The following is a 25229-nucleotide window of genomic DNA, read 5'->3' on the forward strand; positions in this document are numbered from 1 at the left end:
GGATCAGGATTTGAACTCAAGCTGTCTGACTGAAGAACCTGTTTTACTACTACATTAAACAAATACTTATTAAGCCCTCACAATATACCAGAGAGCACTGCAGTGAAAAGTAACAACCATAAAAATGAATAAATTGTATGCTATGTCAGAAGGCTTTCTTAGTGCCAAAAAGAAAACAGAACATAGTAAGGGGGTTAAGATGGATATGTTGAAATTTTCAGTAGGTGGTGAAGAAGACTGCGTTGTACATACTGAAGAATTATTTAACAAATCTCTACTGTTTGACATGATTTCTTCTTCTTGTTGACATCTTGGAATTGTAGCTTGAGATTTTGACTCACTCACTCAAAACTTTAAGAATCCGCATGTTATTTCTGCCGTTTAACCCTGGAACTGGAAGTACGAGATGGTTTTATCCTCAGAGATGAGTCACCCTGGAGAAGCACTCTGAATCCACTGCGTCTCCGAATGTGCAGGGACCGGGGAGCCCGCATGGGCGCTGAGCTGTGGAGCTGGCTGGGGCATCTGTGCAGAGGGGAGTTGATGTGAGGGGCAGTCATATGCCAAGGACATTGCAAAGCAGGGGGAGGAAGTTCAAGAAGGCATAGAAAGATATAGCTGAGATTCTTCTCAAGAGACCCCTGCTTACCTGGGTGAAGCAGCTCCAGACCTGGCTTCACCCAAGGACTATCTCTAAACTGTGGTCCCAAGAGGGACCAAACAAGAGGGTGAAGATGGCCAGGCACAGTGTCCCTCCTCAGCATTAGGGAAACAGCAGGTTCCATGCTCTTGTCAGTGGGTCAGAGGTTAGGATTTACATATATAGGATACCCATTTTACCCAATTATTGAGACATCATGATTAATGCTAAAGTTTAGCATTAATCTGATGTTAGACTTTTGTGCATATCATGTTTATTGTTCAGCTCAATAAATACATCATTTGGTCTTGCTGGAACTGGGCATGATTTTGACTTTCAAGATTAGGCCTTTCCTTCTGGCCAGAATGCAAGACACTGCAAATGAGGTTCCCAGCTGCACTGGCCTGTCAGCGCTTCTGCTCCAACCCACTGTGGCTGGTAACTCAGTTGCTGGACTGCGGGCCTCATCCAGTTTCTCCTGAGGCACCCCTTTCCTTTTTTATAGAAAAATAACATCATGCCTCCACTGCTGCTCACGGCTCATCAGATTCCATTTACTGTTTTTCTACCCTTCCCTGCTTGCTTTTATTCATTTGGCTACTTTATTTTAGGGGTTTGCAAAGCTTGTTTTGGCCGTGGTAAAACTTATTGTTTTATTTCTGGCTGCACAGCTTTCATGTGAACATTTCAATGAAGCAGCGGATGTGGGGAGGACTTGGTTCTGGGGTTCCAGTCTGCTGCCGGGGTGTGTTTGCCCAGAGCTCTGGTCTCCCCAACTCCCAGTGCAGGGCGGACCCCAGGCAGGTTCCAGCATGGAGGGCCAGTGTCCCACTTGGGGTGGGAGAGAAGGTACCAAGGATACACACTCTTCTTTCTGGAGAAAACATTCAGGACCTGTTCAAAGGTCGCCTAACTTTTAGCTATGGGATCATTTATGCCTCCTGATCAGGATCTGGAATGGGTCTGTTATTATTATTATTATTTTAACAAGAGATACCCATGTAACAGCTGACCGTGCTTATGTTGCAGTCCTAGGAGGCACCTACTGTTTTAGTTTTTGCCTTTGCCACTTACTAGCTGTGCATCCTCAGGCAAGTTACCTAACTTCTCTGGATCTTAGTATCCACTTGTGACTGAGAGTTACTACAGCACCTTCCTCACTAGGTTATGGTGAGAATTCAATGAGGAAAAAACCCTGATTTTCTATGATCATCACCAATTTATAGTTTGTATTTATCTCTAGCTTTAAAAGTTTCCTTATCCTTTTATTACTCAGACTCTACTGGGTCTTTTCACAGCTTCTGACCCATGTGCCCAGCTGGTTATGGTTGTATTTCAAAATAAAGATTATAATTTCGTTCCTAATGCTCGTCTGTTGTCTGTGACCTTTGCTCGTCCTGTCCTCCCAGGTCGGAGAGCCTTCGCTGCTCCTGCCTTGGCCTGTCTGTAGGAGTGAGTGGGGCAGCCAGGCTCCTGCTTGGCCTCTGTCTGCCTTCTGCTGTGACTGTGCCCTTTCAAGGGCCAGGTTAGGGACCCTCACATCTGTGTGTGCACTGTGAACTGACTGTCCTTGTACATGTTTAGTTAAAACTAAGCCCTAGGTTTCTTCCTCTTTTTCCTCCTTTTTTTTTAAAAAAGGACGCAAGCTTGTTTTCTTTCCTTTCAGCTGATAAGAAAAATTTTCAACAAATTTTTATGTCATTTTTTTCCACTATTGGTAATTGGATTATCTACTCTAGATTATCAGTCAAAACATGTTAGTCCTGACTGATTTCCACTGCCTTTTGGGTTGCTTCCCGATGGTAGGTTAGCAGATGCCCAAGGGTACAAGATGGTTTCTGCATTAACCTAATTGAATGCAAGGAGGCACGTGTGCCTGTTGATTGGACCCTCTTTCTTCCAATACTAAAGTTAATCGAGAACTGATGACACTCAGACACAGTTGGAAAAGTCAGTCATGTATTTGGAACCCTGTTCTAAACTCTTCAGCAAAACAGAGTGCTTATGTAGGGTTAGCGTGATTAGCCATTTAAGACAGGATTTCTACTTACCAAGTTTCCTGGAGCCATTTCCAGCTTTTAGCCCGTTAACTAACATTGTTTTCGTACTTTCTTTTTTGAAGTAATGTTTATAACTTTTCTACTCTCTGGGTCTATATACAAAACATGTTGACTTTATTTTGATTGCATTTTGACAAATAAAAATTCCATGAAGAATTTAATTGCTGTATCTTCCAAGTAATCTAGCTGCAGGACATGTTGTGCTGGCCATTATTCCTTGGAGAGTGGTCTTGTGTGGGGAGCTCAGTCAGGCCTTAGAGTTAGACATAGGTGGGAGTATAATTACGTACCTCTGTGGTTCGGGGCAAGTCACATAAGCTTTCTGAAACTAGTTTCATCAGACAGGTAGTCTCACTGTTCCTTGTGGTGGTTTAAATGAGATAGCAGATGCAAAACTCCAGTGTCTGGCACAAAGTGCTCAGTGGATGGTAAGGTTGTTTTTTGCCCTTCTGGATATTAACTCTTTATTTGTACCTTTTTTTTAAGCACAATTACAACATCTTACTTCATGGTTCATTCTGGGCTTGCCTAATGCCACCTTTCCTTAAATATGGGCCTATGTGTTTTTCATTTCTGCAGAAACTACGTGCTTTGTATATGTTGATGAATACATCAATAATGCATCATATGGGTAATGAGTCTAAACAAATAAGAAAGGAAAATGCTTTTCTGTTTGTCATCTTTGTATTGATTAGAGCAAGGCTGATCTAGACACCTGTTTTTGTAAAGGCATTGAAAGAGTCTAAGCCATGTGATTTTGTAATTCAGTTTTTCGTCTCTAATGTAGAAACTGGAACACAAACCCAGGGCAACAGGGGCGCATTGTACAGGTGACTTCTCACTACCCTGTGGAAGTGGCCAGCAGTGTGGGTTTGGGCATGGCAGGGGCCACTGTTAACATCTTGTGACTTTATGTGTTTATTTTGGAGAGGCTACTCCCTTTGAAAAAAGGATTCTTGAAAAAATACATACAGAATAGCCCAATTAAAACCAAGGATGAAGCAGAGATATCAGATAAAACTGAAGCCAAGGGGAAATTTAGGCTTTATACATATGTTCCTTTTCTGCTTGGCAGGCAGGACCAATCCCATCTCTTGGAAAGCTCTGACAAGCCCTTTGCACAACTCCTGCTTTTGGGATGCAAAGTTAGACTGCCAGGGAGGAAATTACGGGCAAGGAAAAGTGCTAAAGTTTTCCCTCAAATCTGGAGCTTGTGGAGGAGAATTAAAGGAAGAGGGCAAATAAAATCTGTATTGTAAGTGGTAATGGAAGTATCAGACCTATACATTTATTAACACATTATTCTAGCATTTTGTAAGCAAACTGATAATGCGCTATTAGAAAGTTTAGCCCAGAATTGAATATTAGCTTAATTTATAAACTCTTTTATCATTTATTTCTCCTACTGTTACATTTTCTCCAGTTTGAAAACAGAACACTTTTAAATGTCAAATTATGTTATAAACTATATATAGATTCTTTAATGACAAATTTGTTAAGAGGATGTGTCAATATTTATTATCTGTGAGTTTGCATTTTGTAACTTCTTGTGATGTTTAACTGCTGCTATTATTATGATGCAACAAAATCACTTGGATCCTGAATACTTTTGACAGAAAATACTTGAATTCTGAAAACTCTTTACTCATTCACAGAAATCTTAGATCTGAAAAGAATGTTAGAATTAATCCAGTTACATATGCTCCAATTTGATCTATTCAGAAAGCAGAAACCTAGAAAATTGAGTGACTTTCTCAAATATCTCAGGTAGTTGTACATTTCAAGCTGGTCTTCTGCTCCCAGGTTGGAGTGGTTTCTATTATTAATTAGATATCCCATCATCTTTTAAAAGGTTTGTAGTTATATGACAGAATTTCTACAAAGGAAAAATGCTACATTTAAAAAAAAGCATTAGTGATGCTGAAACTAATATAAACATACTTATTACTTACAATAATTATCAAAACAATCAACTTGATAGTGTAATTCTGGCAATTCTCAGGAAAAGTAAAGTTTTGAATGTAAACTAGAACCTTGGTGGAATTTTGTCTGTGAATTGAACTTGAAGGAAAGAGTACATAAAAGTTTTCTGGGTAAATTTTCAGCATTATAACACAAGCAGATTGCCATGTCTATTAAAGAGATTCAGGAAGAAAGGATGCAAGAGACTTCAGGAATTTTTTTCTGCTTGGGTTCTAAACATTCATGAAAGGAAACTTGCCTCAATAGTTCCCTGAATTTAGTACGTGGAACTTCATAGTCTGCTCTGGCCTCTTTAACTCTCTTTTCAAATGAAGCAATTCTTTGTATACAGAAAGAGTAAGAATTCTGGTGGGAGGTTGTTGAAAATACATGCATACATACACATTATTATTTATAACATATATATATATATATGTATATACATATGTGGAAGACTCCTCTTCCCATTCCTGTCCTCTTAGCGAGAAATCCTCTCTTCAGAAACAACACTTTTCACCACTTCCTTGTGTAGCCTTCCAGGTATAATCTATTTATATTTAAGCAATTGTGTAAATATTCATTTAAAAACACAAGTACTATACACACTGTTCTGAATCTGTCTTTTAAATAAACTTACAATGAATGTATCGTGGAGATTGTTCCATATCAACACATTTTAATGGTTGCATCATATTAGCACTCCATGAAGGAATATAATGTTTAATATTGCATTCCATCACGTGAAATATTAGTGTGATGCTATTTACTAATTATTTTAGTTTTATTTATGGTATTTATTAATAACATTTTAATATATAACCAGACCTCCACTGATATTTTAAGTTGCTTACCATTTTTTGCTTTGTCAGCCATGCTTAAAACTATGTCATTTGAACATGTCTGAGTTTATCTGTAGTGAGAAAGATCACTAGGTTGAAGTGTATGTATGTCTGTAATTTTGATAGGTTTTCCTAAAATGGTCTTTATTTACATCTCTATGCCCTCAGTAGTACTACAATGTGTTTATGAAACTTTTTGATATTTACTAATAGGTGAAAAATATTATCCCATGTAGTTGTAATTTGCATTGCTCTAATTAGAGTGACATTGATCATTTTTTCATATGCTCAAGAGTCATTTGCATTTCCTTTTCGGTGAGCCATCTGTTCATCTCTTTTTTGTTTTCAGTCTTATTAATATTGACTGTAAGAAGCTTTTTGTATCAAGATTATAAGCACAAAGTTCCCACTTGTTGTCCTAGTGCTGTTGCAGTTAATCATTTAATTAATCATTTGATTCATCTAGAGTTTGTTGAAATAAAAGGGGTAAAGTAGGGAGTCATCCTCTGTTTGTTTCAGGTGGCTCTCCAGTTTTCTCAAACTGTTTACTAACCTTACACCTTTTCCCTGTTGATTTGAAATGCCAGCTTTACTGCATACTTGGTTTCCAGGGGTGTACATCCTTGACTGATTCCCCATCTTGGTCATCTGTTCCGACCTTCCCTGAATCCACCACACTTCTGTGTGATGTTCTGATGATGCCCAAGGTAACTGGCTACCCTCACAGCTTGTCTTTTTTGAGAGATACCTTGCTATTATTGCATTGTTATTTTACTATGTGAACTTTAGAATCAACTTGTATAATAACCCAGCAAATTAAAAAAATAGCCCTAGAAGTATTTATTTTTGATTGGGAGTGCATAGCTTAGAGAGAATTGACACATTTTTGATGTTGTCTCCTTACTTAAAATCATGGAATATTTTTTCGACCGTTTAAACTTTTCTTTTGCTTAGGAGCATTTTAAAGTGTTTTTCATATAAACTTTGCATATTAAAATTTTCTAGATATTTTATTTTTGTTATTATAGTGCATCTTCTGTTGTTTTATTTTGCTTGTGTGTTTGTTTGTGTTTGTGAAGGCTATTGTCTCAGTATTTAAATTTTCTATCCAGTACTTTTTTATATTTGTAATAGTTTTTCTGTTGATATTTTTGAGGTTTCCAGGAAAATAATCATCTTATGTGAATAATAATAATTCTTTTTCTTTTCTAATTCTTATTTCCTTTCCTTATCTCATACCATCAGTTAGTAGCTCTTGGACAATAATAGTAATGGTGGTGATGGATTATCTTGACTTTAATGGTAATATTTCTAGTCATTCATTATTTAACAATAAAAGGATTTTCTCTCATGTGTGTATGCATGTGTGTGTGCACTTATGTAAGGAAATAGCCAGCTATTCTTTTATTAAGCAATTGCCTTAAGAATGAAAAAAAGTGTTCTGAAACTAATTTGTGGTGATGATGTACCACTTGGTAAAGTTACTAGAGATCACTGAATTGTACACTTCAAATAGGTGAGTTCTCTGATGTTGTAAAAGATATACCTCAATAAAGTTGTTTTAAAAAGGAATGAAGTATTTAATCAAATACCTTTTAAATATCTATAGAGTTGATCACATGCTATTCCATTTTTACTCTCTATAGTGAATTGTTTTAATAATACAAAATATTTATATTCCTAGAATAAAGCCGACTTAGTCATAGTATGTTGAACTTTTTATGTACTGCTCAATTCTGTTTTCTAGCTTTTAAACTTAGGATGTACATCAGTATTTAGAAGGGAGATTCAGATGTAGTTTTCCAGTGTATATCCTTTGTTGGGCAGTGGTATCTATATTATACTTTGCAGTTTAAATAAGGATTTGGAAACTTTCCTTCTTTTATATGGTTAGGAATAGTTTAATTATTATCAGAATTTTCCCTTTAAAGTGTCTTAGAATTCCCCTCTGAAACTAGCCATCTAGACCTGTTTTTATTTATGTATTTATTTACTGGAAGGGCAGTCAGGAAGGTAGCTCTTTGACTTCTATTTCATTATAGTATTGACCCATTTTTTTATGAAGTGTGGTTCTGGAAGTGTTTATGTTACATTATTTCATTATTTACTGAACATCTTCAGTTCATACTGATTGAGTCCCTCCTAATAAAGGGTGAAGTGATCTGCTACTACTGAGTTATTATTTTTGAGAGCAGTTAGTCTTATAATCAGTGTTTAATGGTATTCGACAATTATGTCTATCTTTCCTAGATTTAGACATTAAGGACTGTTCTGTATTTTGTTGTTGAGATGGTGATACTGTAAACCATGCTATCTGTTTACATTGCTCTGTAGACCATTATTATGGTCATGGGTCAACTTTGCCAAGAGAGCCCCGTTTACTGCTGGTTGTGCCAGATACAGTGTCAGTCCGTAACAGACACAATTGACTTACTTCTGTTTTGTACATTGTAGCTGTCAATTATTCTAGTGAATAAAATATTTGTTTACTATTGTAACTCCTGGGGGGAAAATACCAGGGTAAAATATCTTTGAAAGGGAAATCAGTCAAAGGGAGAAATAAAGTGGAAGAAACCCCTTTATTTCTTACAAGAAGTCCGCTTCTGCTCCCCCCGTGTCTCTCGCGACCAGGCTGCCGAAGAAGAGGCCCCCACCCAACCACCCAACCTCTCTGGTCCTGATAAGCCCTGACTCGCCAATGTAATTAGATATTGATGTGGAAATGAATACTTCTTTTCACCCCTTGGAAACACCTATTGTATGGAGATGCACTAAAGCCTGGCGAGAGATTCTGGAAATATTGCAATTTTACCCACAACTATCTACTATGTGTTTCTTTGTGAAAAATATAAGAGACATGTTCCAAAAGACAATATATGTTCTGCAAAATTGAATTAAATACTTGAAATATTATTGTAAAGATACGTACTCAAATATATTATAGAATACAGTTTTACATACTTGTCTGAGGGTGAATGAATGACTTTGAAATAATTTTTAGATAGAGTGAAAAGTAAATAATGATTCTGTTACCCTTATACCTGGCCTGAATTTACAAATTAACATAGAGAGCCAAAACTGTTGAAGCAGTATTTTTGCTTTTCCTTGTGAATTGGACTAATATGCTAGGAAATGGCTATCACAATACTTTAGTTACAGCAGTACTAAAAATGATGGTGTTGATCTAAATTTAGATTATAATAGTTATTTTAAAACATGTTCAGAAAATGTGCTGATAGTTGACAATACTATATTGGATTATATTGAAGATATATTGACAAAATATTCCTTCCTTTTCTCATAGATTTATCTAAAAACAGACTGGTTGAAGTCCCAATGGAATTGTGCCATTTTGTATCACTGGAAATTCTTAATTTGTATCATAATTGTATCAAAGTCATTCCTGAGGCCATCATTAATTTGCAGATGCTGACTTACTTAAACTTAAGGTAAGTAGACTATAATCAGACTCAATGAAAAAAAAATAATGCTTTCATTTCTGTCAGTTTTTTCCCCCTCTTTGCAATTCCTGATCACCCTTTGAAGTAAATCACACAAAGGTTCTTTAAGAAATATCTTTCCTAATACATTTGTAATGCTGTTTATACTGTTTTTCGTGTGAGACTTCTCTGAATGTCAAGATGAAAAGGTGTTTAGTTTAAAAAAAAATTTATGTGGCATCATTTATACTTTTTGTCTCTTTGGTCCTTGGGAAGTTGGGAGCACGTTATCTTCAGGCATTGGGTAGGCTTCAGAGGAGGAAGGCAAAAAGAAGTGAAAAAGAACTTGGGGTTGGGACAAATTGGGGCCCCGCTGATCTTTGGGCATTGCTGGTGCCATTGAATTTGCTGCCTGGCACTGACTGAGCCTGTTCTCTTGAGGCCATTTGAGAAAATTCAGGGGCACTGAGCAATTCGAGCAAGATAGGAAGTTTGCTGTCTTTGTAGACCATTAAATTAGGTCAGTGTTGGCTGAGGATCGCTCAGTGGTCTGTATTGACTCTCTGATTATGCATAGCACAACGTTAACACATTAATGCCCGTGAGTAGCTCTGAAGTTAAGAAATCAGCTATTTATGCTATTTTAGGCTAGGTCTTAGACTTTGCTATGTAATCGTCAACTGTTTTGGCCAGATTTTGGCTCCTCATCTCCTAAAACTTTGACTCACATCTGGGATGTCAGGAAAGAGACTGGAGCTGTTGTGTCAAATTTAATTTGTACTATTAAAAGAAAGGCTTCAAAGTTTAAGCCTGGTCATAACCTTCACTCATGCCAATCACAGGACCTTGGTGTGCAAAGAGTAGCACCTGATTAGCAAGGCTTGTGCTATGTAACCGATACACCAAACTTTGAAGTGCAAAATTCCCAATAAACCAGGTACAGAATTAACTTGGGATAGATAATGGCATCAGTTAAAGTGATTTTTAGTTGGTCTCTAAGAGTTAGGGATCTTCTCCTGCTTTCTCTGCAGTTAAAAATGGGTTTCCCTTGCATTTCATTAGGAGTTCATATCTTCCTTGGGAGTGAAAAAAAAATTCTAGTCATATTTTAAGTAGTTTGTAAGTACTTCTTTTTGGTAAATTAGGTGGAGGTTGCTATTGGCATAATCTAAAGGCTCATGTATCTAACCTTCACTGCTCCAGGTTTCTAGTTCATGTGACCATTTTGAGTTTTCTTGTGTAATGATAGTTCAAGCTGTTTCTGTTATAGCAGAATGTTAATTACTTTGAAATTGCCTGACAGAGCCAGCATAGTGGTGTCTACAGAATTTAGTTCACTGTCTCCCTAAGGCAGCTGTCCTTTAATCCCAGCTGCATAGGGGAAATATCCCAAGAGCATATGTAGTTGGTCTCTTTACTTACCTACTCCTGTCCTGCTGTGACATTTTCACTTCTACTAGTCCTTCATGCTACAATAGATTGAATTTTGCATTGAAGTCCACACACTCTGAGGAACTTTTGGATATAGCTGACATGTCTCCTCTGGTATTATATAAACTCTGCAAACACTACAATTCCACAAACACTAGATAATCTAATCTTAAAATTTGTGTTATGCTTTAAAAGCATTAATAAAATTGGTTTGGTATGATGCATCTTCATGTTGAGCCTAGTTGAGAGTAGACTAATATTGCTAACTTCAGGTGGTAGGAAAAAATATATTGGAATATGATGTTAAGTTATTTAGGGCAAGAACAGGGAGAAGTCATTGAGACAGGTTGACTGAAGAGAACCGTGTGGATATATTACAGACAGAGTTTTGTGATGGATTGCTAGGTAACAGAATGGAGAAAGAAAGAAAGGGAGTGTTTAACACCTAACTCTCTAAACTTTATTTTTTGTCTGTAATTGCTTAATTTCCTGTTTGCTTCTATCTTTTCTCCCATTTCTATGGGTTATTTTTATTTTGTTTGCTTTTTTTTTTATTTACATCTCTTTCTTTAATATTTCCATGTCTTAAGATACTCTGTAGTGTTGAATCCTGACACTTTAAGGGAATTGATCATACATGGTGAAAATTAAGGAAAAGTGTGTCTTACTTTTCAGAGATGTTGTGTCAGGGTATATGAAAAATATATGTACATCCTCTAAACACTTCCAGAGCCAGGTACTATACATACTATATATATATATAGTATATATATACTATATATATATATATAGTATATATATATATATAATTTTTGATACCTTCTTTTGAATTTACTTTATAAATATAAATGTGTAACTTAAAATAATAACATAGGGCAAGCTTTGAAGTGACAAAAAAGATGGTCATGTTGTTTATTCAATTATAAGCCCTTAACAGCCTGTTTGATTTATTGGGTTTAGTTGACACATGTCTTAAGAAGAGCACCCTTGGGATTACTTCCCTGTTTGGGAGTGATTTGAGACTGAAATGTTGTATCTGCCTAAAAGATTTATCAGTAGCTTGTGAAATAGTAAATGACTGTCACATCTGTTTATTTACAAATATGTAATAAGATCTAGAAAATAACAGTAGAATCTAATTAAGTTGTCTGTCTTCCAAGGTTCTGAGTAATATTCACATGATAGTATTGTCTGGGTGAGTTCTTCCTGTCCTTGAACTACCACCCCATTCCCAGCCACCCTGAAGCTGGCAGCCAGGAAGAAATGGAGAATCTTGTACAATGTGTGATCCTGATATATGCCCCCTCCACAGCAGGCAGGGCTGGGCTTTGTGGCCTTTCCATGTCTTTTCTCCCCCTTTATGAAAATTAAGTCAATAAAGTAAAATACATTCCTTCATAGGTATGAAGAGGCAGGGTGAACTCCTGTTGGCTTTTGTCTTTTGGAGGAGAGGCTGCCAGTCCATTTACTTGAAAAAGAAGTGAGGGGCTCAGGATGCTGCAAACATCCTGCCTTTTGAAAGAACTACGGAGTTACCTTCAGTCCCATTTTTTTCCCTCTGTGATAGTTGTAATATTATGCCAAGGAAAGAAGCTTATGTTCTACACAGAAGTGTGTAATCAAATCACAACATTATCACCAGTTTAGGTGTATTAGGGAAGCCTTTATAAATTTCAGAACATTAAACAAATACTGTAAGTTACTTTTGAGCACAAATAAGGTAGGCTATATCAAATATAGCATTTTCTGAAACAGCGTTAACAAACGGGCAAGTGTCAAGTTCATCAGGTTTTGTAAATAAGTACTCGAAAACTCTTTTCTGTAGTAATAGGGTTTTGCCCCTTATTTCTATTAACTGCGAATAAAAAGTTATTAGATAAAACAGTGCAGGGAAGCTGCTTTTCAAATTTTCACAGATTTCATGTTTCTATACTTAAACATGGTCTTGTTGTAGTTTTAAGTTTTTTTCTTTTTTTTGAGTAAATCACATGTGGAAATTACTAATTTTGTACATTTCAAAGTAGGGGAGATGCTTTTGAGGCTATTTTGAATTTATGGGAAACATCCAAATTGATTACACCCCTTGGGGATATACTGAGTCTCCTAGCAGAGTAAACAGCCATAAATATTTGATGGTGAAATGGTGACAGTGAAGATGGTGGTGGTGGTGGTGGTGGTGGTGATGTTATCGCCTACCCAGCTCTTAGCTGGCAGGAGCTCTCAGCAATGTTACTGTTAAATGTCAAATGGCTACTTAGTGCCAGCAACCCAATTTGTCTTAGACTAGAGATGGATTTCATTAGCACATGCAAAACAAAACAAAACAAAACAAAACAGAACTTCACTGTGAAATGCAGTTAAAAACACCTAAGTGTTTTCTCCATTTTCTCACATGGTAGAAATGTCTTGTTTGTGGAAAATGTTAATTTATTGCTGTTTATGTAGCCTGTGTGTGAAGGATCTCGGCTTTTAATCTTTGCTTCGTGGTGTTCACAACAAAAGGTTATGTTAGTTGAGTATAGGTGCCACTGTGTCTCTTCCTGTTATAAAATGTCTTAATCCAAGAAACGTGGCCAAGAACAATCAAAATGATTAAGCAAGACATGTTTCCATTTAGGAACAAACACTTTGAACTTGAGTTACACAGGAAAGTCTCACAAAATTTAAAATCTATTTTAAGTTGTTGGAGAGGTTCTTGTTAATGAGACTCATGAAGAAAATGACTTTAGGAAAATAGAATAATCCAGAGGAGCAAAACTGTGAGTCACTGTAAGAGTGCTGTGAATCTAAGAATAGGGACCTTAGCCTAAAGGCTTCATCTCAGAGGTTCAGGAATAGAAGCTGCCTAGAAATGCAAGTTCTTTACAGCATTTGATCGTATTGATTCTAGAACTCTTGGTGTGTGGTTTCACTTCCTGAGGGCAAAACACATGGAACCAAGACCTGGTTTATTCATCAGAAGACTGTCTGTCTAGCAAGCCACTGGGAGTAGTTTCTGAAGCATTGCCTGGAGAGAAGAGGACAGTCTCTTGAACGAAGTGTTATCACTCCATAAAAGGGATCCCTTTTGGCTGCTTTTCTTGAAGCTTGGCATTCTTTTTGGCTGCTAAACAATGTGCAGAATGAGCCCAGTCCCCGATGGCCATATAACCTGTTTGCCCACATTCCTTTGGGGGGGTCATTCTGAGAAATAATGTTTAATCTTTATTTGAAGGAGAAGCATCCTGCATGCTACGGTTGCCTTAGCACAGATTCTGTACCTTTGTTGTGAACTAAAATGTTTCTAAGAATTTGAATTTATCTCTGAGAAATGCACCCTTGAAAGTCTTAATTGTAAGATCACATTTTTTACTTTTTAGAAAACTGAGGAAATTGATGATGTCTCCCTAAACTGGAAAAAGGGAGGGGTTTTGTTCAATCAAGACACACTCATATCCCACATCCTTTTATGAAGATCTTACCTCATTCAAAGAGAATGAAAGGAAAGGAGCGACACATAGCAGCAATTCACCGGAGAGTTCCGCTTTATTAGGGAAAGGTGCTGGGTTATATAGGAAGGGGCACGAATTGATTGAGGTGTCACTTCTACGGGGCTGGTGGCTGTTGGCTAGGTGCTGGGATTGGGAGGGGGGCGAGAGGTGATTGGGCTTCAGGTGGCGCCGGCGGGAACTGAGGACCCTGAAGAGAAGCCAGAAATTTGCCATCTTACTAGTGGGGACCCTTCATTCCCCCCTTTCTCCTCTATGGGGTTGTGGACGTTGCTTTCTCTCTGGCTGCTTCCTGCTGAACAGGGGCGGAGAAGGGAGTGAGGGCTTGAGGATTGGGAGGAAAGGGTTGATAGGACTCCCCACAGTAAGGATGAGTAGATGTGGATTTCTTCAGGTTTGGAAATCAATGAAGGTTCCCTGTAACTATAGGTTGGCCAAGAGGATATGGGTGTCAGGAGCCAGGCGTCTGCGGCCATTGTTTCCAGGAACAGTTTCCAGTGGAGAGAGGGGTCCATCTCAGCATGTGGTGAGGAGGTCACGTGAGGGTGAGGGATCTTCTGTGGCCAGAAGCTGGTAGTTCCTGAGTAAAAGCTGGTTGAAAGCTTGATTAGAGATTTTTCTGACTTGGGATTTGATGAACTTTATTATACAGGGTAAGAAGAGACAGGCAAGAAGAATGATTATTATGGGGCCTGCAATGGGCCAGAGCTAGGTGAGGAGGGGGTTTGTTAGTATTAAGAGAATGGGTTGGAATTGGAAGCAGAGTGGAGACTGGAGGCAAGGTCAGTGAGTTTGGTGATGTCAGTTTCTACAATGCCGGATTCGTTGATGTAATAGCAGCACTCTTCCCAGAGGAGGACACAGGTGCCGCCCTTCTCGGCTGTAAGCAGATCTAGGGCCCGCCGGTTTTGAAGGGTGACTTTAGCTAGTGAAGTGACCTGTCTTTGGAGAGAGGCTAGGGAATAGGCAGTGGATGTCAGGGCTCCCTCAAGTTTGGCGTTGAGATCTCTAACTGCCTATAGAGAGTGACCCAAGGCTTCTCCCGAAAACCCTGCCCCAATGGCTGAGGTGATCAAAGAGCTACTGACCATGATGGGAAGGAAAGCAGCTCTTTTTGTGCGCAAGGGCAAGGGAGGTTGGAGCTCAAGAAATTCTGCCATGCTGTAAAGTGTTAACTGTGGGATTAGGGTGACGAGAATGCAGGGTGTATTGGAGTTGAGAGGCACTGAGTTGAAAAGACTGCCATTACACCAAAAGAAGTGTCCCGGTTGCATAAAAGTCTTAGAGCCGGAGGTAGGGGTGTAGATAGAGAGGCAGTGAAGTGCACTGGAGGGGGGTGGAGTTGGGCCTACACAGTGGTGGATGGTGAGATTATCTGCGTATTCTGGTTCCCATAGGGGTATGTCTGCCAGGGGGCAGAGGGGTTGTTTTTCTGCATGGAAAGGGTAGTTGGAAATATTAAGGGGCACGGCGGCCAGCAGTGGGCACTGTAGTGATGCACACAAGAAACAATTGGCTGTGTTAAGGGTGTGGTTGAGAAAGATGGTGGTGTCTTGAATGAGCTGTAATGAAGAGTAGGAGAAATGGGAAGAGGGGTGGGGATAAGAAGATGAAGAGGCCCCGTCAAGAGTTTGGATAATGACTTTTTCGGAATGTCTACTATCTGATGCAACTTGAGAGATCTGGGAATGAGAGGGAACATACTTTTGGGAGATATGAAGGGTACCGTGGGGGGTTGAGGACCCCCCCCCCATAGTAAACTGAGGCTGTGACTCTGACAGCTCATCAAGAGTCCCAGGGATCTGGGATTGATAAGGAGAATGAGCCGTTGGGATATTTCATGAAACGGTTGGAGGAGTAATACTGTGGGTACTGGAAGTTACCCATGTAGTGAATGGCGCAAGACCAGTAGGGACATCTCCTGTAGGTGTCTGGCTATCACCTGCAATAGGCTTGTCTTTGGTCATAGAGGAAGCAGAGGTAGGGAGAATAAGGGTAGCTGCTAGTGAACACTTCGGTGGAGGGAGGAAAGTGGAGGTATAAAGGCTCAGAGCAGCTTTTCAGAGGGCAGTCTGGTGTGGCAATGAGGGCAGTAACTTTTGTTTGATGCTGTGTGTAAGTCTGTCTGACTTTGTATCGCCATACAAAGGAGGCTGGGGTGGCGGGGAAGACAAGAATGAGGAAAAAGCAAGAGAGCAGTAAAGGAGGAAAAAGTCATGATTCGGGTATGGATGGCAAAGGGGTGAACGGGATTTTGGAGGAAAGAGGACAGTAAGATGAGGAGTCTGGAGGGAGGGAGAGTCTGTAAACTTTTGTAGGTTAAGAGATCTTTTAGATGATGTGGGGACAGAATGGTAAGGGGCGCCCTGAATGTCAGTTTATGAGCTTCTTTCTGCAAGAGCTGTCTAGCGGCTAATGCTCGTAGGCAGGGGGCCCATCCCTGAACTGTGGGGTCTAATTGCTTGGAGAGATAAGCTACTGGGGCAAAGCATATTGGCCTAGGACTCCTAGAGCTTGACTGGACCTCTCATGAATGTATAATGAGAAGGGCTTCGACAAATCAGGAAGATGGAGAGCTGGGGCTTCTACAAGGGCTTGACAGAGCTTAATGAAGGAGTGTCGGGGTGAGGAGGATAATGGTTTTTTAGGGGGGCTCTTGCTGAGGTCGTATAGGGGTCTTGCCAACAGGGAGCAGGGAGAAGTTAGGGATCTATGCTCTAAAATATCTAGCTAGGCTTAGAAAGGAAAGGATTTCTGTCTTGGTTTTGGGAATGGGCAGGTCAGAGAGGAGCTATTTTCTGTCTAAGGTAATGGACTTTCTTTGTTGAGACAGAAGGAATCTGAGGTAAGTGACAGAAGGGGAAGAGATTTGAGCTTTGACGGGGGATACTCGGTAACTTCTGGAAGTTAGAAGGTTAAGTAGGGAGGCAGTGTCAAGTTGAGACTGTTCCCACGAGAGACTGCAGAGTAGAAGATTGTCTGTGTATTATAAGGTGGACTTGGAGTGATCATGATGAAACTGTTTGAGGTCTTGAGCTAGGACCTGTCTAAAAATATGGGGACTATCTCAGAAGCTTTGTGGCAAAACTGTCTAAGTGAGTTGTTTAGAATGTCTTGTGTATGGGTCCATTCAGGTGAAGATGAAAAAATGGGAGCAGGGGCTTAGAGGGATAGAAAAATGGGTCCTTGAGATCTAGGACTGAGAAGTGGGAAGCCGAGGCAGGGATCTGAGACAAAAGGCTGTATGGATTTGGAACTAAGGGATGGATAGGGACAACGGCTATGTTGATGAGGCGAAGGTCTTGGACAAGGCGGAAAGATCTGTTGGTTTTTTTAACAGCTAATATGGGGGTATTAAATGGGGAGTGAGTGGGTCTGAGGTAATTTTTGTTTAAGAGATCTTGAATGATGGGTTGGAGGCCTATGAGGGCTGAAGTGGTTAGGGGTTATTGGGCCTGACAGATATACTGAGAGGGGTCATGTAATTTGATAGAGGCAGGGGGACATAGAGCCACGGAGGGGCTTGTAATGTCCTAAACTTGGGGATTTACAGGGTGTATGAGGGCAGAACCAGAGCTTTCATTTGGTAGAGGGGGGTTGTTGGCTATGAGGGCCATCAGAAAGGGAGTACTGGGGACTGTGGGAGTGGATATAGTTATGGAAACGTGGAGGAGGGAAAGGATGTCCCATCTTAGTAAAGGGATGGGACACTGGGGCATAACCAGGAAGGAGTGGGAGAAAGGTATGGGATTGTCTTGGATTGTGCATAAAGGGGGGGGGGTTAATGGGAAAATCTGTTTACCTCTTACCCTGACTATAGGAGTAATGGCAGGCATGGTAGGGCCCCGGTATTCTTGAGAAGGTGGCTCCTGTGTCTAGGAGGAAGGAGATGGGGTGACCGTCTACTGTTAAAGTAACCCTGGGCTCCTGTTTGGTGATGGAAATGGTCGGGCGAGAAGCTCCCGGGTCAATCTTCTTCTGCCAGCCCCACTACGGCAGGCTTAGGATGGGGGTCGTTCGTCCAGCCTCCCCTTCGGGTGGTTGGGCAATCAGACCCCCCGTGGCCCTTTTTGTGGCATCTGGGGCATGGGGTGGTAGGAGATCTGGGGGAGGGGCACGCCCTTGACCAATGTCCCTCTTTTCTACACTTGAAAGAAGCTCCTGGGAGGGGCTTGTTTGTAGAGGGGCGCCCAGGTTGTGGTTTTATCAGCTGGGCCAACATTTGGAAATTGGCCTGATCAGCCTTTTGTTTATGGCGTTCTTTCTCCTCCTCCCACTTATGGAAAACTTTAAAGGCCACTGTTAGGATCTCAGTCTGTGGGGTAGTGGGGCCCTGTTCTAACTTTTTGAGTTTAGCTTTAATGTCGGGGTAGCTTTGAGCTAGGAAGTATGTCATAAGGACATGTCTTCCTTCAGGTGTTTCTGGGTCCAGGCTGGTATACTGTAATAGGGCTTGAGTGAGTCTGTCTAAGAACTCGGAGGGGATTTCGTCTCTCTTTTGAATTATGTCTTGGAGCTTTTGAAAATTGACTACTTTACAAGCTGCCTTTTTCAGACCTGCTATTAAGCAGGAGGCAAAAATATCTTGAGAGCGGAGACCCACAGCGGTGTTATAATCTCAGTGTGGGTCTTGTTCGGGGACAGCAGTGGGGCCAGGGGGATAGGTGGGGTCAGTCCTGTGGGTTTCGGTAGCCTGCGTTTGGGCGAAGTCTCAAACTTGTCTACACCCTTCAGGGATGGAGAGTATTGGCCAGGAGCATGAAAATGTCATGATGTGTGAGGCTGTAAGACTGGAGGATCTATTGAAACTCCCTGATGTATGTCGTGGGATCAGTGGAAAAGGAACTTAGGCGTTTCTCTAGTTGGGCTAAATCTCTTAAGGAGAAAGGGACGTGAATGCGCACGATGCCTTCGGATCCTGCTACCTCCCGGAGGGGGGTGATCATTTTGGGAGGCTCTCGGGACTGAGTCTGAGGGGGACTGAAGGGTTCTGGCTCAGTCTGTGGGGGAGTGATGCGGTTTAGCCATGCCTAGTCGAGCAGGTCCTGAAGTGCAGAAGGGGGGCAAAGAAAATAAAGAAAGATAGAATAGGACCCACATGTCGCCAGCTAGCAGCTCAGCTGCTTACTTCTGCCACTCTAGTTGGGCTTGAACTCATGACTCAGAATTAAGAGTCCCATGCTCTACTAACTGAGCTGCAGCAGGGCTCTAGTTAATTGCTTATGGAATGCGTAAACAGAATGTTCTTTGTTCTCCATTCCTGCCACATCCGCAAATGGGGAAGGGCATATTTAGAAGCAGGGGTGGTGTTTCTACACATCTTCAAGGTCTCCCTATTTTCAGGGTGAGGAGTCTTGGCAAGATATGTTTTTGTGGACAGATAACTTCTAAGGACTGCACCGGTTGTTCTCTAGCTTGTGCTTTCCCATGCTGCGTTCAGATGTGGGGGAAGGTGCTTTCCCATTCTCCCTACAAACATGTGAGAAGACAAAGGCGGTCCCTAACAGGGGAGAAACAGGTGATGAGGGCAAAGACGGAGGAGGCTCCTGGGACCTAGTTAAAGGGGGGGCTGAAAGGCTCAGGCTTAATCTGCAGGGAATGAAGGTGGAGGAGGTGAGATGGGGGAGGAGATGGTTGGGGAGGAAGGGAGAAGGGCTGTTGTAGGAGAAGGGGAAGGGCGCGAACGGGAGGCTTCTGCGGGGGTGGCGGCTTGCAGGCTAGGAGAACTTGGGAGGGAGCGGGGAGAGGAGGAGGCGGAAAGCTTCGATATAGGGAATCTCCTTCCATTTTTTCAGGCGCTGGCAGTAGTTAAAAAGATCGGGAGTGATGTTAGGATCAAGAGTTCTCCCTGTGGGCCATTGGTTGTTATTGTCTAGGGGGCATGTCGGCCAATCTTGGGAGCAATATTTATGGAGAAGTTTTGGTTTTATATCAGGCGTCAGGGAGAGGGTAGCCAGATGCTTAAGCAGGTATTCAAGAGGTGAACTTTCAGGGAGGGATGAGGAGGCTCCCATGGCTAAAGGACAGAGAAGGAGACAAACAGGGGAAGACGAATGGAGATCCTCAGACCGGAGGCAGATGGCAAGGAGACAAAGGGCGTCCCCGATGATCCTTGGTGGTCTGCGGAAACTCGTATATGAATCGGAATTTCTTGGGAAGTGTGGGTTGTCACCCAGACTTCCCTAAGAAGGCAGAGTGCCGGAGTCACGAGGTACCTAGCGCTAGGTGTTTTCGGCAGACAGAACAGATTTCGGAGGATGGAACAGAAGGAGGAGGGGGCGGGGAAAGGGAGCATTCTCATCTGCAAAGGAGTCACCTTGTTTACGGCTGTTGGAGGGGGGGCCTGAGATTCTGCCACAGCCATGAAGGCCTGAGGCAGGGATTTATGGCTGTCGGACGAGGGGCCTGAGGGTCCGCCGCAGCCGTGAAGGCCTGAGGCAGGGATTCATGGCTTTCGGAGGAGGGGCCTGAGGGTCCGCCGCAGCTGTGAAGGCCTGAGGCGGGGAGAGTTCCCTCCTCATCCCCGAGCGTCAGGGCCTTGCCGGACGATCATGGTCAATGGCACTGCGATAGCTCGGGGAAGAGTGGCCCACTCCGGGGGGAAAACTTACCTAAAGGCCAGAGAGGAGTGGTGAGTGTGAAGAGCCAGCGCCGGAAAAAGAGGACGAGGGCAAGCTGCTGCTGGTGTCGGGAGGAAGACGGGGCCCAGTTGGGGTGTCCCGTCTCCTGGGTTTCGGCACCAATGAAAGGAAAGGAGCGACACATAGCAGCAATTCACCGGAGAGTTCCGCTTTATTAGGGAAAGGTGCTGGGTTATATAGGAAGGGGCATGAATTGATTGAGGTGTCACTTCTACGGGGCTGTTGGCTGTTGGCTAGGTGCTGGGATTGGGAGGGGGGCAGGAGGTGATTGCGCTTCAGGTGGCGCCGGCGGGAACTGAGGACCCCGAAGAGAAACTGGAAGTTTGCCATCTTACTGGTGGGGACCCTTCAGAGAAGAGAACATTTTAATGTATATGTTTTGGAATTGGCCTTTTAGTAGCTAGGTTATACTTTGTGAAATGACAGATAGGCAGGAAGACCCCAAAACACAGTGAGCCATGTTGGAATTTGGAAGTACAATTAAAATTTGAAAATACTTTTTGGGGAATGCTAAAGCTGAGTCATCCATTGCATGGGTAGCGGAATATGGTTTGAGCCTTGCCTTTTCTAGTGTGCTCGCTGTGCATTTGCTTTCAAGGTGGAACCTGTAGTCAGGGATCCCTGAAAATTTTCATGTTTTATAAATCACTGTGCCTATAAAGTTGTGTACATTGGCATTGATAACTGATGGGCTTTATTATGTGTGAATGAGTTAATAATTGGGTATTTCTTAACAGATTCCATTCCTTTTAGTACAGCTCACACTTGGTAAGTCTTCCAAAGAGGGTTTTCCATCACATGTGTCACCTGTATATCCAGTGTACACATCCATTACATGTGTCACCTAAAACATAGATGTTGTTTTAGGTCAGTGTTTGTATTGAAAATCAGAACAGAGACACAAAAGGGACAGTATGGCTATGATAGCTATAGCACTGTCACAATGTGTTGGTTTTGTTTTCCATTCTGCTTCTGATCTTAATAGAGTTCGTAGGATCTCTGTGCTATGGACTTCTCTCAGGAAATGGGGTAAATACCTACTTCTAGTTCATTGCATAGATGTTTGTTTCTAGTAATTCACAAAGTTTTTTCTGCCAACCCAAATGAACAAGCTACAAATTACATTTATTTTTCTAACTAAACAGATAAAGACCTTTTGAAACATTGCCACTTCATCCATAATCAATTAGGTAGCTTTCCTCTAAGAACACTGCAATTTATAAAGGCTTATCATAAGTGTTGTTGATGAAAAGAGGAAAAGAAAAAAAGAACATACATGAAGGGAGGTGTGGGTCTTTGGAGTGATCCACATCATTGTCTTCATTACCATCATCAGCCTCACCTCTCAGTAGCTCAGTAGGACTTGGCCATCACACCAGCATATTTGGGTCCTTCAACAATCCTTTACTTTAGATATGAAATAGGAACATGATTCATCCCTTGACCACGCTTTTTCACAAATAATAGAAATTAGTGGAATTGATTTCTATGGCATTTTGTAGTATGCTTAGCACTTTTGCCTGTTGTCTTTTATAACACTGTGCTCTGTTGCATTCCATGCCCTTCAGGACAATTTCATAGTCATAAAAAATATTGTTCAAGAACGTCCAGGAGGCCAACATGTTTAAATAAGGAAGGCCTTTGTAATTTAAAAAAATTCTACTGTATCTATAGTTGGTTTTCCATATTTATAAATGTCTGTCATATTTCCATCTGTCTATGTTCTTATAGATTTATTCTTTTTCTGATTTCTGGAGTTTGGGATATTAAGATAATTGATTTCCACTGATTTTTTCTTTTCTTACAGAAGTATTTCAGGTTATGGATTTTCCTGTGCATAGTGCTTTAGCTGATTCCTAAAATTGTTGATGTGTAGTATTTTTTAATCACTCCTAAATCTTTCCTAATTTTCAGTATTACTTCTTTGGACCATGAGTTTTCTATAGAATAGATTTTGTAAAATTATCTTTTAAAATCAATTTTTAATTTTATTGCATTGTATTTAGAGAGTATTTTCTGTTTGATTCTTCAGATTGGTTGAATTTGCTTTATAGTCTATGCATAGTTTATTTTGTAAATATTTCACATACTTGAAAAGAATGTATGCTAAGTGTTGTATGCTGAGTTCTAGTAAATCCATTAAGTATAAATGTTTAATTTTGGGATTCACATCTTCCGTATTCTAACACATTCTGTGTCTGTTTAATATATATCAGTTACTGACAGATGCATTTTAAGCAATATAGAATAATTGGATTTGTTGGTTTTTCCCTGTAATTCCATCAGTCTTTATATGTACTTTAATATGTGTATTTTAAGACCAAGCATTTTGAGCCCAAGTTCAGAATTGCATGTCTTTATGGAAATTGCAGGTTTTATCATTGTGTAGTGATTTGTTTCATCCCTAAAATGCTTTTTTTTAAATTGTAGTCTATTTTATATAAATTAACACTTGCATCTTAACTTTCTTTGGGGGACTTCTTTTTAAGTTTTACATGTCTCTAAATAGACTTAGATGAAGTTTAGAAAAAAGCAATCTGATCATCTCATAGTCATAAAAAATATTGTGAGTGTAGTCCATTTACATTTGTTGTAATTAATTAGGTATGTGGGTTTGCATTTTCCTTCTTAATTTGTATTTTGTTTATTAAGAGTGTCATTGTTTTTCTTCTGCCCTTTTCTATCTTCTGTTGAGTATTCATAGTCTTATTCTAATAATTTTCTTTCTCATTCTAAACTTAGTAATTATATTTTTATACTTTCAACAGAAAGGTTACCTATAAATCATTTACATGAGTATTTGACTTAACAAAAGTCTAAAGTTCTAAGTCAAGGAAAAAATATCTCTCCCATCTTCCCCAGAGTAATAGCATTTATAGACAGCTTTATTGCAAGCATCCCTCTCCAAATGTATATACTTTTTATTTGATAGTTTAGGTCCACTTTGCTTTTTACCTTGACTTTAGTCAGTTGATGCTTATTTGTACTTACATATATTTTACCAGGTTCTTTGCTTAGTGTTGCCTTCACACCTCACTCTTTTGGGGGTTTATTCCCCTTCTTTGTAATATGCATTTGCAAGAAGTTCATTCAGTGATGGTTGTTTGTGGTAAATATAGTCTTTTTCTGAAATATCTTTTTCTCTTCATTCTTAAAGTTCAATTGTTAGGATAAAATTTTAGGTTGTATTTGTATGAAGTTTTAGGTTATAGTTCTTTTCTATTGTATTTCAAAGATACTGTGCTTTATGGCCTCTGTTTGGCTATAGAGAAATCTTTTCCTAATGTAAATGTTTAATGTTTGTAGAAAATCTTCCACATTTTTTCTTTTGTTTAACTTCTTTCCATATCTTCTCTTTGTCTTTGGTATTCTGCATTTTTTGCTGTGAAATGTATAAGTGTATATTATTTTGATTTATCTTGCTATAAACTTTATTTTGCTTTCTGAGTCTGAGGATTCATGCTTTTCATCAGCTCGGGAAATATTTTAGTCATTTTCTTTCTTAATATCATTCCTTCTTCCATTTCTCTGTTATCTCTGTTATTTCTGTCTTCTTGGGATACTCTTGTTAGTTTTATGTTGGATCTTTCATGCTGTCTTTCACATTTTTTAATCTTTTAAACCATGAGAATACATTTAACATAGGAAGAGTCTAATTACAGTGATATTTTGAAAGCAGGAAAAATTGTAGTACCATGGGATCCTTAATTAAAAGACTCTTAGTGATTGGAATGTGTAGTCTAAGAACACTGTATTTTGACTCATTAGTGAAATCTTATTCACTCTCTTACCCATATAGTATTATACATTTTTGGTTGGCTAAAAACAAACTTTTACTTAATACTGAATTTCTATGAGTTGTTTAAGATATTTTGTGATAAAATTGGATAAGAACTAGTCTTGAAGCCTTTGACCCATTAAATTGGAGTTTGTGAGAATTTGACTTCATAATCTTCAATCCTTTCTTTGTTGAACTATGCCTTTTCTGTCTTCTCAGCATTTTCTATACCTTCTTTCCTGATGTCTTAAATTAAGGGCCAGGTGAAATTCGTGCTTTAGGCAAACAGGCTTTGACTGCAGTCTGGAGGCATAATGGCCAAGCCACAGCTTCACTTTGGTTCTGTTGTTCTTATTTGCTTTTTAGTAACAATTATAGTACCTGGACAAATAAAAAAAGTTTTTATAGAACTTGCTTTTGAGAAAAGAGATACAGTATTGGTTTTCTCAGATCCCCAATACAGATCTTAAATGCATTGCTTCATTTTCAAGAATTATAAAACATATGTTACAGTAGCTGTAAAATTGTAGACTGTGATGTTAAAAATATAACTATACTCCTGAAAGGAATCCTTGTGCTCTGAGAATGCAGGGAAGGGAAATCTTTATAAAATATCCGAGCCAAGAATTTCAGCATAAGCAATAATCCCAAATAGCATTTTTTCAACTGAAAGTAAATTAAATAAAGAAACAATACATACATGTTCTGTGGTTCTTTATGTGGAAAGATTCAAGGGGTTGGGCAAAGGTGTGATTGTGATGAGAGTAGTTTATTTTGAGGCCTTATTTCATCTCCTGTCATTTCTTGGAACACCTTTATAATCCCTGGACCAGATGGACTATCAGGGCAGATGGAGTGACATAATCTCTTTGAATGATGAAATCCAAATAACTAGATTTGGATCACTTTTAGAGTTAGATTATGTGGAACTGTGTTATCTATTAATCTCA

The 25229-nt window shown here is 40.0% G+C and overlaps 1 protein-coding gene across 7 annotated transcripts in view; it reads left to right on the forward strand.

The window, feature by feature from the left end:
- The window catches only part of LRCH1 (leucine rich repeats and calponin homology domain containing 1), a 197901-nt gene that overhangs the window by 79669 nt on the left and 93003 nt on the right, over positions 1-25229 (forward strand). For 5 of the 7 annotated variants that reach the window (XM_037001971.2, XM_037001973.2, XM_037001972.2 and 2 more), the window contains one exon: positions 8806-8950. In XM_037001971.2, coding sequence (XP_036857866.2) covers positions 8806-8950 — 145 coding nt within the window. Of the gene's footprint in view, positions 1-6088; positions 6209-8805; positions 8951-25229 lie in introns of all 7 variants that reach the window. The other 2 variants (XM_073212642.1, XM_017664164.3) reach the window with 1 other exon arrangement.

The sequence above is a fragment of the Manis javanica genome, chromosome 9, assembly GCF_040802235.1.
Source record: "Manis javanica isolate MJ-LG chromosome 9, MJ_LKY, whole genome shotgun sequence".
Lineage (NCBI taxonomy): Eukaryota > Metazoa > Chordata > Mammalia > Pholidota > Manidae > Manis > Manis javanica.